General features: G+C 44.9%; 1 protein-coding gene across 1 annotated transcript in view; it reads right to left on the bottom strand.

Annotated features, from left to right (window-relative positions):
* The window catches only part of baz2a (bromodomain adjacent to zinc finger domain, 2A), a 62,131-nt gene that overhangs the window by 37,761 nt on the left and 10,328 nt on the right, over positions 1-14,042 (bottom strand). Inside the window, exon 3 of the mRNA XM_028798702.2 lies at positions 5,588-6,142. Coding sequence (XP_028654535.1) covers positions 5,588-6,142 — 555 coding nt within the window. The remainder of the gene's footprint in view (positions 1-5,587; positions 6,143-14,042) is intronic.

Genomic DNA, 14,042 nt, shown 5'->3' with positions numbered 1-14,042 from the left:
ACATTGTAAGGCAGTAGTCTGGATGGGATCTGCTTTAGGGATTTGGATTGAAGAACAGCGGCGGTGCTACACAGTCGCCTGAAGAGGCTCCTTTAGAAGAGCTGTAACGCTCTCCTTTGTTGTGCAGTAAAATTAAACTCATCGTTATCGGACAAGTCGTCATGTCATTGTTGGTGAGTAACCATAATTAATTATCTACGTACAGTACTTATTACATGTACATAGTTTAGTGTCACTGTACACACATTTTACTGTATACAATTTTTCTTGCATTGTACGTATTTATTGCTGGAGGCCTGTCTGTCGTAATGGCTGTAACATATGTGATATTGGAGACGCTCGATATCTTTAAAATAATATTTAGGTTTTACTGTATATAAACAGTGTGTTTACATACATAATTTCAATGAATCTTACCTAATATCTAAGAGAATACAAATTTTTTATGCTGTATAATTGTGCGGGAATTGTTTATAATAGTGTGGGAGAGTTTATAAGGGCTTAAAATATACAAAAAGAACCAGAGGAGCATATGGTTTCTACTTCGCAGATTTTCACCTTTCGCGGGGGGTTCTGGAACGCAACCCCCGCGATGGAGGAGGGATTACTGTATACCTATGATGATATCTCTCATCTTTTTAAGTGGGAGAACTTGCACAATTGGTGGCCGACTAAATACTTTTTTGCCCCACTGTATATGAGGGTTTGCGTGGGACCCCCATCTAGGGGATGTTCCTGACCTGTGCCCGATGCTGGATGGATTGCAGCTTCCCTACGACCCTACACAGGATAAGCAGGTTACAAAATGGATGGGTGGGAGGAGGACAAGCAGGAACCTCCTGCAAACAGAGAGCAGCCTGGCAGTTAAGACTGCAATATTATTGGCTTTTTATATTAAACAAAGTGGAGATGAGAAGAGAAAATGGAATCCGAGGAGTCACCCCGTGCATGGAGAGGAAGAGCAGATGTGCATGTTGTGCAGCCGAAGAAAAGAGAGGCCCGACTTTGGCAGAGGTTAACCGAGAAGCAGCTGATGAGTTCAGACGGCTTCATTTTGTCCTTCACTTAAAAATGAAGCGAGTGTGGATGGGGAGTGAGCTTGTGTTTAGTATGGCAGCTCATAAAAAATTTAAAAAAATGAGAAATAAGAACAGATCGAGAAGAATTTGTCCTCATTGCTTAGCAAACAGCAGGCCTGTAAGCTGAAGAAACAAATTATTGTATTTTATAGTTAAACTCGTTAAACGTGTTAGCCTTCTGTCTCTTTGATGAATATCTTATGAGCCTTTTATTAGAGCTGCAGCTTGTAATTATGCCAAGAACTGTATTTGCTTTGATGCCATACGTATATTGGGAGGTTTTACTAATTAGAAATTGTGCATTTTAACGAGACTTTATCTGTCATCACCGACCAATAAGACTACAGAATTTAATTGTGTTAATAAAAAAGGATGCGGTAACACATGTGGTCTTACAGTTTAGCCCTAAAAATGCCAAGGTTAACGCCTGAATATAAAAGAGGAGGCTTCCTTCAACACGTCTGGTTATGCAGCAGCTCTGTGTAAGAAATGTAAAACAAATCCGAATGTGAATCATGTAAAGAAAACCTGATCAGAACATCCCTACTTCTGTCAACACCCAGGCATGAAGAGCTGACAGAAGCCAAACTCTCATCGCCTCTCGGCCGCTACACCTCCTTCTTCTGTGTTGGGTGTCATTTTTTCTTCCCTATTTAAACCTTTGTGGCCACCTCAGAGCTGTTTATTTTGTAACTCCTCGTGTGACCTCTGACCCCCCACACAACACAAAGTGACCCTTTCTCCCGCTTCAGTCTGCACTTAAAAACACACTTCTAGAACCTTCCAAGTGGATACAAAATTATTACCAAGGCATAGGACTCCAAAGCTCCAAGCGAACACTGCTAACTTAACACAGAGAATTGCCTAAAATGTCTGCGCTCCATGTATATACATGCACTGCTCAAAAAAATGAAAGCAAGACTTTTGAATCCAAGTATAGCATGAAGTCAGTGAAACTTCTGGGGTACTGATCTGGTCAGTTAAGCAGCAGAGGGGCTTGTTCATCAGTTTCAGCTGCTTTGGTGCACTAGACGGGCAACAATGAGAGACCCCCAGAACAGGAATGAATGGGTTAACAGGTGGAAGGAGGCCACTGACATTTTTCCCTCCTCATCTGTTTTGTCACTCGTTTTGTATTTGGCTACGGTCAGTGTCACAAGGCCATACCTGGACGCTACAGAGCTGGCACAGGTAGGATGGCACATCAATCACACAGAGGGGGGCTGGGTGGTCTCGTGGCCTGGTACCCCTGCAGATTTTATTTTTCCTCTCCAGCCGTCTGGAGTTTTTTTGTTTTTTCTGTCCTCTCTGGCCATCGGACCTTACTCTTATTCTATGTTAGTTAGTGTTGTCTTATTTTAATTCTTACTTTGTCTTTTTTCATCATGTAAAGCACTTTGAGCTCCATTATTTGTATGAAAATGTGCTATAGAAATAAATGTTGTTGTTGTTGGCATTGCCAGAAGGTTTGCTCTGTCTCCCAGCACAGTCTCAAGGGCATGGAGGAGATTCCAGGAGACAGGCAGGTGGTTCCTTTAGGAAAGCTGGACAAGGCCCCTCGTAGAAGGTCCTTAACCCATTAGCAGGACCCACCGTTATCTTCTCCTTTGGGCCAAGGAGGAACAGGATGAGCACTATCAGAGCCTACAAAATGACCTCCAGCAGGCAGGCAGGCCGGCCACTGGTGTGAATGTCTCTGACCAAACAATCAGAAACAGACTTCATGAGGGTGGCCTGAGGGCCCAACAATGTCCTCTAGTAGTCACTGTGGAGCTCGATTGGCGTTGGCCATAGAACACCAGAAGTGGTGCCCTGTGCCTTTCACAGATGAGAGCAGGTTCACCCGTGAAAGGCCGTGGAGAACGTTATGCTGCCTGTCACATCGTTCAACATGACTGGTTTGGTGGTGGGTCAGTAATGGTATATCTGGGGTGGCATATCCATGTAGGGACTCACAGACCCACTACAGGCCAGACAACAGCACCACAGAATTGCCATTAGGTATCAGGAGGAAATCCTTGGACCCATTGGCAGACCCTGTGCTGGTTCCTCCTGGCCTCATGTGGCGAGAGGATGAAAGAATTGATACCATTGACTGCCCCCCCCCTTACCTGACCTCAATCCAATGGAACACCTCTGGGTGGGACATTATGTTTGGGTCCATTTGACGCCTCAGCCTGTCCAGGAGCTCAGTGATGCCCTGGTCCAGATCTGGGAGGAGATCCCCCAGGACACCATCTGTCATCTCATTAGGACGTTGTCAAGCATGTCATACAAACTACTGAGTACCATTTGGAGTTGCTGCAATGACATTTCACCTAAATGGACTCGCCTGCCCCATCATTGTTTCCCTTTGATTTTCAGGGTGTCCCTCTCTTGGTTGATCATTTTCATTTCCATCCTTTCGTTCCTCACACATCACCATATCAGTCCATAGCAGTAGAGATGGCCAGTTTTTCCCCCTTTGAGATCTGATGGGTTTTCAAAGTGGTCCTTTCATGTTTTCGAGCAGTTCACTTATATGTTATATGTATAAAGCACTCAAGACATCAAGTGTGTGGCACCCTCCTGTTGGCTGACCTTTTAACATGAACTTAATTTTTTTCCCTCATTTTTGTGGTAGAGTTGTATTTACTTTGTTAAAGCACTTTGTGCGAAAGCCTTCTTTACAAATATAAAAACACTTCCAGCATACCTGCAAAGCACTTTGGGAAAGAGTGCAGTATGGAAAAGACGCTCCATTTTCACCGACTCCCCAAGCCAGTTTGCCTGACCACTCCGCCTTTTGCACTCACCCATGTGACTGAATGTCCCAGCTTCCACGCTGTCCAGAAGCAAAGAACAACACAGGGCACTGCTGGAGTCATTATTCAGAACAATAATAAAATTAAAAAGAAATCTTCTAATATATAAAGCAGAGTCTATGTATGTTTGTTTGTCCGCCATACAAATCTGCACCGGGCATCCGATCGCCACCAAACTGGGCATGGGGCTGCTTTGTGACCAGGAGGTGGTCATGGGGTATGTTTGGTTGGGAAAAATGTCCTTGGTCAAGCGCAGGACACCTTTTGACCGACACAACGTTCGGCACACGTCCCCGTACTTATCATCGACAAGATGGCCGCACGTTACAAAAGACGTTAACGGCGGCGCCATCTAGCGGCACGTTTGGCCCCTGTGCATTGTGGAAGTGTCCAAGTATGAGAAGGCCGACTGCTTTCATCGTGTGAAGGAGAAGTGCCATATGGATGTAAAACGTGAACGACCATACAAATCTGCCCAGGGCGTCCGATCGCCACCAAACTGGGCATGGGGCTACTTTGTGACCAGGAGGTGGTCATGGGGTATGTTTGGTTGGGAAAAATGTCCTTGGGTCAAGCGCAGGACACCTTTTGACCGATACAACATTCGTAAAAAATCCCCGTACTTACCATCGACAAGATGGCCGCACGTTACAACAGACGTTAACGGCGGTGCCATCTAGCGGCACGTTTGGCCCCTGTGCATTGTGGAAGTGTCCAAGTATGAGAAGGCCGACTGCTTTCATCGCGTGAAGGAGAAGTGCCGTATGGATGTAAAACGTGAACGACCATACAAATCTGCACCGGGCGTCCGATCGCCACCAAACTGGGCATGGGGCTGCTTTGTGACCAGGAGGAGGTCATGGGGTATGTTTGGTTGGGAAAAATGTCCTTGGTCAAGTGCAGGAACTGCCGTATGGATGTAAAACGTGAATGACCCAGTAAGCGCGTGACTGGCTTTGCGTATTTGTGCTGCTATTTGCTCGCTTTCCGACTCACAGTTCGATTTCAGACTTGGTCTTTCTGACTGACTGGTGCTATTTGTTCACTTTCCGACGTATTTTAAATAACGTACATTCCGTACGTCATACCATGTGACACATTAGAATTGTCCTGCTTTTCGCTAATATACCCATGCCACCAAAAACAAGATGTGGCATTAGAAAGTCCACTTCCGATGCCACAAAAAAGTCTATTTCCAGGCTGTCTCAAACCTTGCGCAAGACGTGAAGATGTTTTCATACCAAGAATTCCGCTGATGCCACATGATTTACCCTTTGATTTCAAAAGGCTGGAACTTCCTATTCGTTTGCCTTTTGCTATGTGAATTACTAAAGCTGAAGGGCAATCACTCCAAGTTAAAGACATCAATTTAGAAAATCCATGCTTTTCACGCAGACAACTCTACGTAACATGTTCTACAGTGGACAATCCTCACAATGGGTTCATTTTCGGGACCCCAGGGCAACACAAAAAATATACTGTACCCAATGGCTCAAAAATGACCACTTACATTATCTATTACAATAAAATGTCAATCAGAAAAATGTTTGTTCGATTTCTATTTTCTGTTTCTTTCATTTGGGAAATTCACCAGTTACAGATTCCTGGGCAACGCCGGGTACTCCTACTAGTACATAAATAAAGACTAATGGGACCTGCCCTTCCCCACAACCAAAAACCAAAACCAAAAAAAGAAGCCAGTACCTGTGTCATTGGGAACAACTCCTGAGTATGAATCACTCTGCAGCCCTCCAGTGACGGGACAGCTGAATGGAGAGGTGGGCTCCGCTTCTGTGAGCTCGGAGGTAAAAGTGTCCTGAGGTGAGCGGCTCACCTTCGGAGGCGGAGTGTGTAGTTTGCTAAAAACTGGAATGCCATTAGTCACTGGGCCAGGGTGCAGTTGCTGGGGGGGCGGTCGGAGCTGGCTCTGGTAGGACTCGTGTGTAGAGCTGGAGTTGTAACCAAGGGTGTTCTGGGGCTGGTCAGCGCCACTCCAAACCTGAAGCTGCCCTCCAAGTTCATGTGTGATGCTAGGGGAGCTCGTTGGAGGCTGGTGCTCGGCATCTCCATTTAAATGGCATTGTTTAATTTCGGGCGCTGAAGCCCCAGCATCCTCCTGAGAGAACTGGCTCGGGGTGAACAGCACATCATAGGCCATGTCAGAGTTCATCAACGAGTAGGAGGCCACGGGCGTGGATGCGGAGGCACTGCTGCAGACTACAGTGCTGATCCCATTGATGTTCAGGTCACCATTGAGGCCTGCAGATGAGAGCAAAACACAAGAAAGAGCATAAAAGGCCTGATGTGCTTGGCAAAGAAGACACTGGAAAGTTTGCTATCATCAAAATCAGAACGGACGCCATTGTCAAAGACACAGACCTACAAAATAAACAGACAAACGGCACTTGGGTTGTATGTAAAAGAGGAAAAGCTGGAGGAGGAAAAAAAGTCACCGAAAAGAATAATCAACAACAAAAAAAACATACATTTGAAATTCAACTCAATGTTTGTGGAAAGACTGAACACAAGAGCAGCACAGCAGTGCAGTGGCAACGAGGAGACTGGGGTTCAAGTACCAGGTCCTCCCTGCAGGGCCGTTCTTAGGATATTGGGGGCCCTGGGCATAATTAAACTGTGGGGGTCCTAATGCGTGTAGTATTAGCTACAGTTCAGCCAGATTTGACCACTGGGCACCGCGTGGAGGTATGTAGCTAAGCCCAGCGTGTGCAAAATGTGCAGTGGCACATATTTTTATAAATTTTAGAGCATTTTTTTTATTTTTTTGTCACAATTAAAAAGTGTGTTTTTTTATACCATTTTCCATTTTTTTCTACCAAATTAAAACTTGGGCTAAAGAACATCTTAATACATAATTTGCCAGTCTCCTCACTCACACCCGTCTGAAGCCGAATGCGCAGTCACCTTCTGTGCAGCTGCCCGAAAAACCTTACGAGACCGACATCGCGGCAGGTGGTGGATTTACGGCCGCGGAAATTCAAAAAGAGAAAGGCGACTTCGATTAAAGCTCTAGAGGCCTGAAAGGCGATTTCGACTACAGCTCGAGGCCTAATTACGCATTCTGATTCAATACACCTATATCAGGCTTGTGGTGCTTATGCTTACTACTATTGCACTCGTGCCCGTTTTATCTTATGTTGTCGAAACGGGCTCTTTGTCTAGTTCCAGACTAAAGCTCAAGAAACGAAATTAACTTTTTGAAATCTTTAATTAATGCTGAGTAATCAAGCGATTGGACGACTTCTTGCTCGATGGACATTAACGCTAAAGCATTCAATCGTACTTGTAACGTGGTTGTCCTGAGGTAATTCTTGATTATCTTTAGTTTAGAAAAGCCGTGTTCCCCAGCAGCGACAGTAACTGGTAAGGTCAAGGCGGTACGTAGCGCTATTGCAACACTTGGAACAGAATCTTGCAAGCTGTTCTGGTATATAAACTGCAGTGTTTCAAGAGCAGAAGCATTAGAAGGCACCAGATTTGCCAAAATACGCAATTCAGAGAACAAGCCCTGAGCATCAATATCAGAACCAGTTATTTCATCTGTTAATATCGCATTGAGATCCTGACAGGATTTAATCAAATCCGCATCACTTAGACATTTTATTCTCTCATAATTATAAAGAAAACCACGAACGCCCCAAGCCCCAGTTCCCTGCTGCAGTGTCCCTGCCCCAGGAAAGGGTAGTAAGCTTAGCATTAAACTTCATAGTACAGATATGTAGCTTGCGTCAATCTTGCGTCAAACCCTCGAATGATGGGGCCTCTTTTGTCTTGGGGCCCCGGGCGACTGCCCTGCTCGCCCATGCCTAAGAACGGCCCTGCTCCCTGAATGCCATCTCCATATCTCCCCTATGTCTGCAGGGGTTTCCACCCATAGCCCAGAAACACGTGGGTCAGGTGGACTGGCCCCTGGTGTGTGTGTGTGTGTGTTAAAGATGTTAAGGATATAAAGGTAGAGCACAAAACTGTTAATGAGCTGATAAGCGTTTGTTCAATCTGTAGATCGGGTTGAAGAACACATGTGGAGCCGGTTGTGGTTACTGTGCTCCAAAAAGACAAGGCCTCAGCACATAACCAACAGTAAATTAGAAGAATTTGGGGTGCAAACAAACAGCATGAGCTAAAACAACACACTTTACAAAAGTACCGATCACACATGACAAATAAAAACTTCAGCTCTTACAGTTCACCTGTGCCTTCAAAATGCACTAACACAGCATACCAAATTCCTTACCAGAATCTGTAATGAGAGCTTCACACACAATCCGGCCTTCTTTTCTTGATTTACATGCACACCACTCTTAAGTTTTGTTGCCTGAAAGCCGCAGCCACATCACCTCCTGGTGGCCCTTCACCAAACAGCATTTGAAATGAAAACATTCTGCGCCCACACAAGGGCTGGGCAGCTGAAACTGACATTGCGATCACACGGACCCAAAAATGTGATCAAAAATATTGAATATATGTTCTCAAAATACCTTGAAGTTTGAAAATCAGCCCCATACAGACATTGTGTGTGTGTGTGTATATATACACACACACACACACACACACACACACAGTTGCTGTGTAAGCCCATAAAAAGCCCGGGGTCCTAGAAACTATTGAAATCATCAGAAAAAAACTGAAATGTCGAGATGTCAGGTAATTGAAAGGAACGACTCTGAGCGTCTCTCTCCTAGGAGGAGTTGTTTTGCCGACGTGCTCACCTCGCTTGTGTTTTAGCAGCAGGTGGAAAAGTAAAACGGATACCGGTTTGCCAATGTTAGCAGCTAAACGACTTTGTCTTTCTTCGGAGGTTTCGTTTTGCTGATGTGTTGGCCTCGCTTGTGTTATTAACAGCTAAGTGAGTTTTCTGTTTCGTCAGAGGTGGAGCCCTTACCCAGACTCCACCTCTCATTTCTGGGACAGACAGACACACTTTCATGCATAAACGTTTATATATACGAGATAGATAGAGATATAGTGTGGCAGACGGCCGGGATGCCCCTTTGACACTGGATCTGGGAGAGCAGCCATGGGATGCAAACTACATCCCCTGGAACACTAGGTGGCAGCCCCCCTGGGTTGCATCAGGGCCACTACCCTGAAACACTGCCGCTCAGACCTGTTGGGCTCTGTGGTCACCGCCAGGGGGAGCTGCAAGGCTTCTGGTGCCTGTGTGGGGAGTAACGCAGCCAACACCCGGAAGTGCAGCCTAATTTAGGTTAATTGCCACCTGAAGCACTTCCGGGTGGGCTATAAAGGGAGCCTGCGGCCACTACTCAGGGTGCCAGAGTCGGGAGGAGGAGGAGGATGAAGCTGCCTGGGAGGAGTGGAGGAAGACGAGTGACTTTTGTGGTGTGGTTCTCTTTTCTTTTGTGTGTCTTTTGGGGACTGTGCTGTAGCTGAGGGACACGGGGAAGACGTGATACCCAGCAGAAGAACAGAATAAATATTTTGGTTTGTTTTCACCTGTGCCTCCAGTGTCAGTCTGTGTTCGGGTCGGCGCCAACCAAGTGCTTCTGCCACAATAGATTATTTATATATATATATATATATATATATATATATATATATTATATATAGATATACACACAGTGGAACCTCAGCTTGCGAGCATAATTCGTTCCGGAAACGTGCTCGCAGTCCAAAGCACTCGTATATCAATGTGAATTTCCCCATAAGAAATAATGGAAACTCAGATGATTCATACCATAACCCAGAACTATCCATATAAAAATGATTAATACAAAATATAAAGTAAAAATACATCAAACAAATTGACCTGCACTTTACCTTTGAAAAGAATCATGGCTGCGGTGAGTGAGTTTCTAAACTCTTGTGGGATTCCACCCAACGGGACAACACGCAGAAGAGCGTCCCAAAGTAAGTCTCCCAGCGCTGTAGCAGTTCGCCGTAAAAGCGAATCCGAAAAGATCGCAGACATGCTATAAGAGCCTGCCGTCGATGGGTGATACAAGGAACATAAATGTGCAGTGTCTGTGTATAGGAGAGCGGCAGATCCCACTACAATAAATAACCGCGCTGTTGCTGTTTCAAGCTGAATAAAGATGATGTCGCTAAAGTACTGAGACTCAGCTTCGTGTTTTGGGGTGCAAGACGGGGACTTGCACGTCACAGCACACACACAGTCACAATGGTAATGCTGTAGTAAACAGTATACACTCATACAGATGTTGACTATGAGTGAGGCACGCTGACTAAGACGGAGGATAGGAGACGATTACCCACAATCCCACAGCGAGCGAGCGAGAGAGAGAGAGAAGAACCATCAGCTCAGATGTGATCACATGACTCTCAGCAGACAAAGCATATACATACTACTCGTATTGCAAGACCTCGCTCATTTATCAAGTCAAAATTTATTAAAAATTTTAGCTCATCTTGCAAAACACTCATAATCCAAGTTACTCGCAAACCGAGGTTCCACTGTATATAGATATATGTTGCATAGTTTACTGTCAAATAATGCAAAAAGTATGCGACACGTGTTTCGCCCTAATTCTGGGCTCATCAGGCGTACACACTCACTGCACACCCTCTGGGGGAATCGAACCTCGGACGTCAGCATCAGAGGTGAAGCCTCTTTACGCTGTGCCATGGTGTGTGGTTCGTTTATTTGACAGCATGTAGATCGGGGTAATTACATTCATGACATTCATTCGTTCGTGAGTGTGTACGCCTGATGAGCCCAGAATTAGGGCGAAACATGTGTCGCGTACTCTTTGAAATTCTTTGACAGTAAACTATGCAACATTCTATGATGTGCTTCTCACAACTGAGAGGGCACCGTGGCGGATGTTTGGCGACTTGCAGACCAACCACAAGCGTTACCTGGTAGGTAACCACCCATACAATCAGATTGTGATTCAGACTATGAATTAGATAGATAGATAGATAGATAGATAGATAGATAGATAGATAGATAGATAGATAGATAGATAGATAGATAGATAGATAGATAGATAGATAGATAGATATGAAAGGCACTATATGATAGACAGATAGATAGATAGATAGATAGATAGATAGATAGATAGATAGATAGATAGATAGATAGATAGATAGATAGATATGAAAGGCACTATATGATAGACAGATAGATAGATAGATAGATAGATAGATAGATAGATAGATAGATAGATAGATAGATATGAAAGGCACTATATGATAGACAGACAGACAGACATTCCCATTGTGTGCATTGCCTCTGTGTCTGCCAGTCTGCTCTCGTTTCTTTATTGTGCTAATTACTGATCATAACACATGTAGCTAAGTATATTATACATGAACTGGTTTATGACTAACATCACTTGTAATGTTCCACATTACGTATTCCTGCTTTCTGTGGTCTATGATGCGTGCAGGTATTTATTTTAGAACAACATTTACCAGCATATTAAGTACTTCTTTGGTATTTTGCGCTGAGTGCTCTTAACTTCTCGAGTTCTTATTTTTTATGGTATAGATAGCTACTTTACACAGCTGGCCCCAGATAAGAACCTGTAAAGGGCGCCTGAAACTCTGAGGTGGGCGGTGATACTTGGTTGGACATGGCATCATTTCAAGTGTACAGCAAAGCCTTACTTTCACTTTCATTCTGAACCAACAGTGAATGAACATTTCCTTATTAAAAGCTGGCATTATTAAATCACACAGATTTTTATTGAATGAATTGATATTCTCTTATAACAAATGTCTGCTTACACTGACTTACCAGATACAAACATCACCAAGACCCAGACCCGAGAGGGACACACTCCTCACACACTGCTCAGGTGGCCGCATGCTGTCAAGCGGGGGTCAGGATAAAGCACACTGCTAAGGAGGGCACTTCGACTAAAGGCCATACCGGGTGTGTGGTTGTCACCGAGCCTCAGAGGTGCTCATGGACCCCAGGTCACAGGCATTGGGACACGGCAGTCAGAGGTACACAGAGCCACAAGAGACCTATGCAACATGGATGAGCAGCAGAGAAAGGCTTTAGCAAGTTCAGCTGCTGAATGCACTTTTCAGGGCTACTGACCACCCATTTTCTACAGAGTGCCAAATCCACTCTTCGTCGCCCGCACCCCTGGCTCAGTACAGTATTATCTCAAAATGAATGCGCTATACAGGGAGTATCCATTATTGTAATTGCATTCAATTCACCAGCTACACAAAAATACAAACTCAAAATGAAGAAAAAAAATGGGCCAGGGTGCAGCTCACCCCCATACCTGATGCACAAATTTGGAATAATTTACAGAAAAGAAAGGTATGAAGCCTAATGTTTCTATTCCTGCTTGTAACATTTCAATTACACAATGAATAGAAGAGGATTTACGCTGCGTGGACGCCTGACTTCTGCTGTGATGTGAACTACTTGTTACTGTAGATATTTGAACTCCTAACCACCTGCAAACAACAATGCTAATCCTACCTGTTGTAACACCCTTACTCCATTTTGTTCCTCATGTTCATTATCGCCAAGCAACATGGACACACTTACAAAGAGAGCTGGAATTTTTTGTGGAATGAATTTCACGTTGAGAAGCTGATCTGGAAAATGAAAAGTGCTAAGCATCACAATATTGGCTTTTGCATATTGATTTTTCGTAAACATCAATTCTAATATAAACTTCAGTACATTGCCCTGCCCTTGTCCACACTACCGCTTCTACATTGTTTACAAGAGTATCTCTGCCCACAAGAAAATGACTGAAAACGCATTATGACAGAACCACCCACCTACACTGGGCACGTGCGCATCAGACGAAACAGAAAGAGGAAGTGCCCTCCTTGAAGGGTTGGTTACGCTCATGGCCAAGGGAGTTATTGCACAACTGTAGCAACCATTAAATGATTTGCCTTTCATGCATGTACAGTGGGGCAAAAAAGTATTTAGTCAGCCACCAATTGTGCAAGTTCTCCTACTAAAAAGATGAGAGAGGCCTGTAATTTTCATCATAGGTATACCTCAACTATCCATCCATCCATTATCCAACCCGCTGAATCTGAACACAGGGTCACGGGGGTCTGCTGGAGCCAATCCCAGCCAACACAGGGCACAAGGCAGGAACCGATCCCGGGCAGGGTGCCAACCCACTGTAGGACACACACAAACACACCCACACACCAAGCACACACCAGGGCCAATTTAGAATCACCAATCCACCTAACCAGCATGTCTTTGGACTGTGGGAGGGAACCGGAGTGCCCGGAGGAAACCCACGCAGACACGGGGAGAACATGCAAACTCCACGCAGGGAGGACCGGGGAAGCAAACCCAGGTCCCCAGGTCTCCCAACTGCGAGGCAGCAGCGCTACCCACTGCGCCACCGTGCCGCCATACCTCAACTATGAGAGACAAAATGAGAAAAAAAATCCAGAAAATCACATTGTCTGATTTTTAAAGCTTGTCTATGGCTTGTTGCTGCTCTCATTCTGCCACAGCAGACATTTCCAAAATTGTTGTTTTTCTGGTTTTTCTGAGAACACCGTCAAAATGTTTTGGTGAGCTGAGAGATCAGCCTTAATAACTCTGCCACCTCCAGCTCCAGTATCCAGCCCATACAACGTAGCTGATCTCACTACCGTCCTGTAGACCTTCCCTTTCACTCTTGCTGATACCCATCTGTCACCAATCACTCCTGACATTCTTCTCCTCCCATTCTACCCTGCCTGCACTCTCTTCTTCACTTCTCTTCCTCACTCCCCATTACTCCGTACTGTTGATCCCAAGTATTTAAACTCCTCCACCTTCGCCAACTCTATTCCCTTCATCCTCACCATTCCACTGACCTCCCTCTCATTCACACACATGTATTCTGTCTTGGTGGTCCTACTGACCTTCAGTTCTCTCCTCTCATATCTCCACCTCTCCAGGGTCTCCTCAACCTGCAGATCACAATGTCATCAGCAAACATCAAGACAAACGAGAAAAACAGGGAAGAAAAAACAAAAATACACTTTGCCATTTATATTGGGGGGTGTGCTGCGGAGAAGGGTCAACAGCTTCATGTTTAATGGAGTTACTACCAACAAACTGGAACCCCACACCGTGGCTACTGTTAAAAAACAGAACTCGAAGAAAGAAAGCCTCCATCTACGCTCACCAACGTCTAACAGCACTCACTGCCTGTTTAACATCCTAATT

Source organism: Erpetoichthys calabaricus, chromosome 3 (genome assembly GCF_900747795.2).
Source record: "Erpetoichthys calabaricus chromosome 3, fErpCal1.3, whole genome shotgun sequence".
In the NCBI taxonomy this organism is placed as follows: Eukaryota; Metazoa; Chordata; class Cladistia; order Polypteriformes; family Polypteridae; genus Erpetoichthys; species Erpetoichthys calabaricus.
Note: the sequence above shows the minus strand (reverse complement) of the source record. Positions and strands in the feature narration are given on the sequence as shown.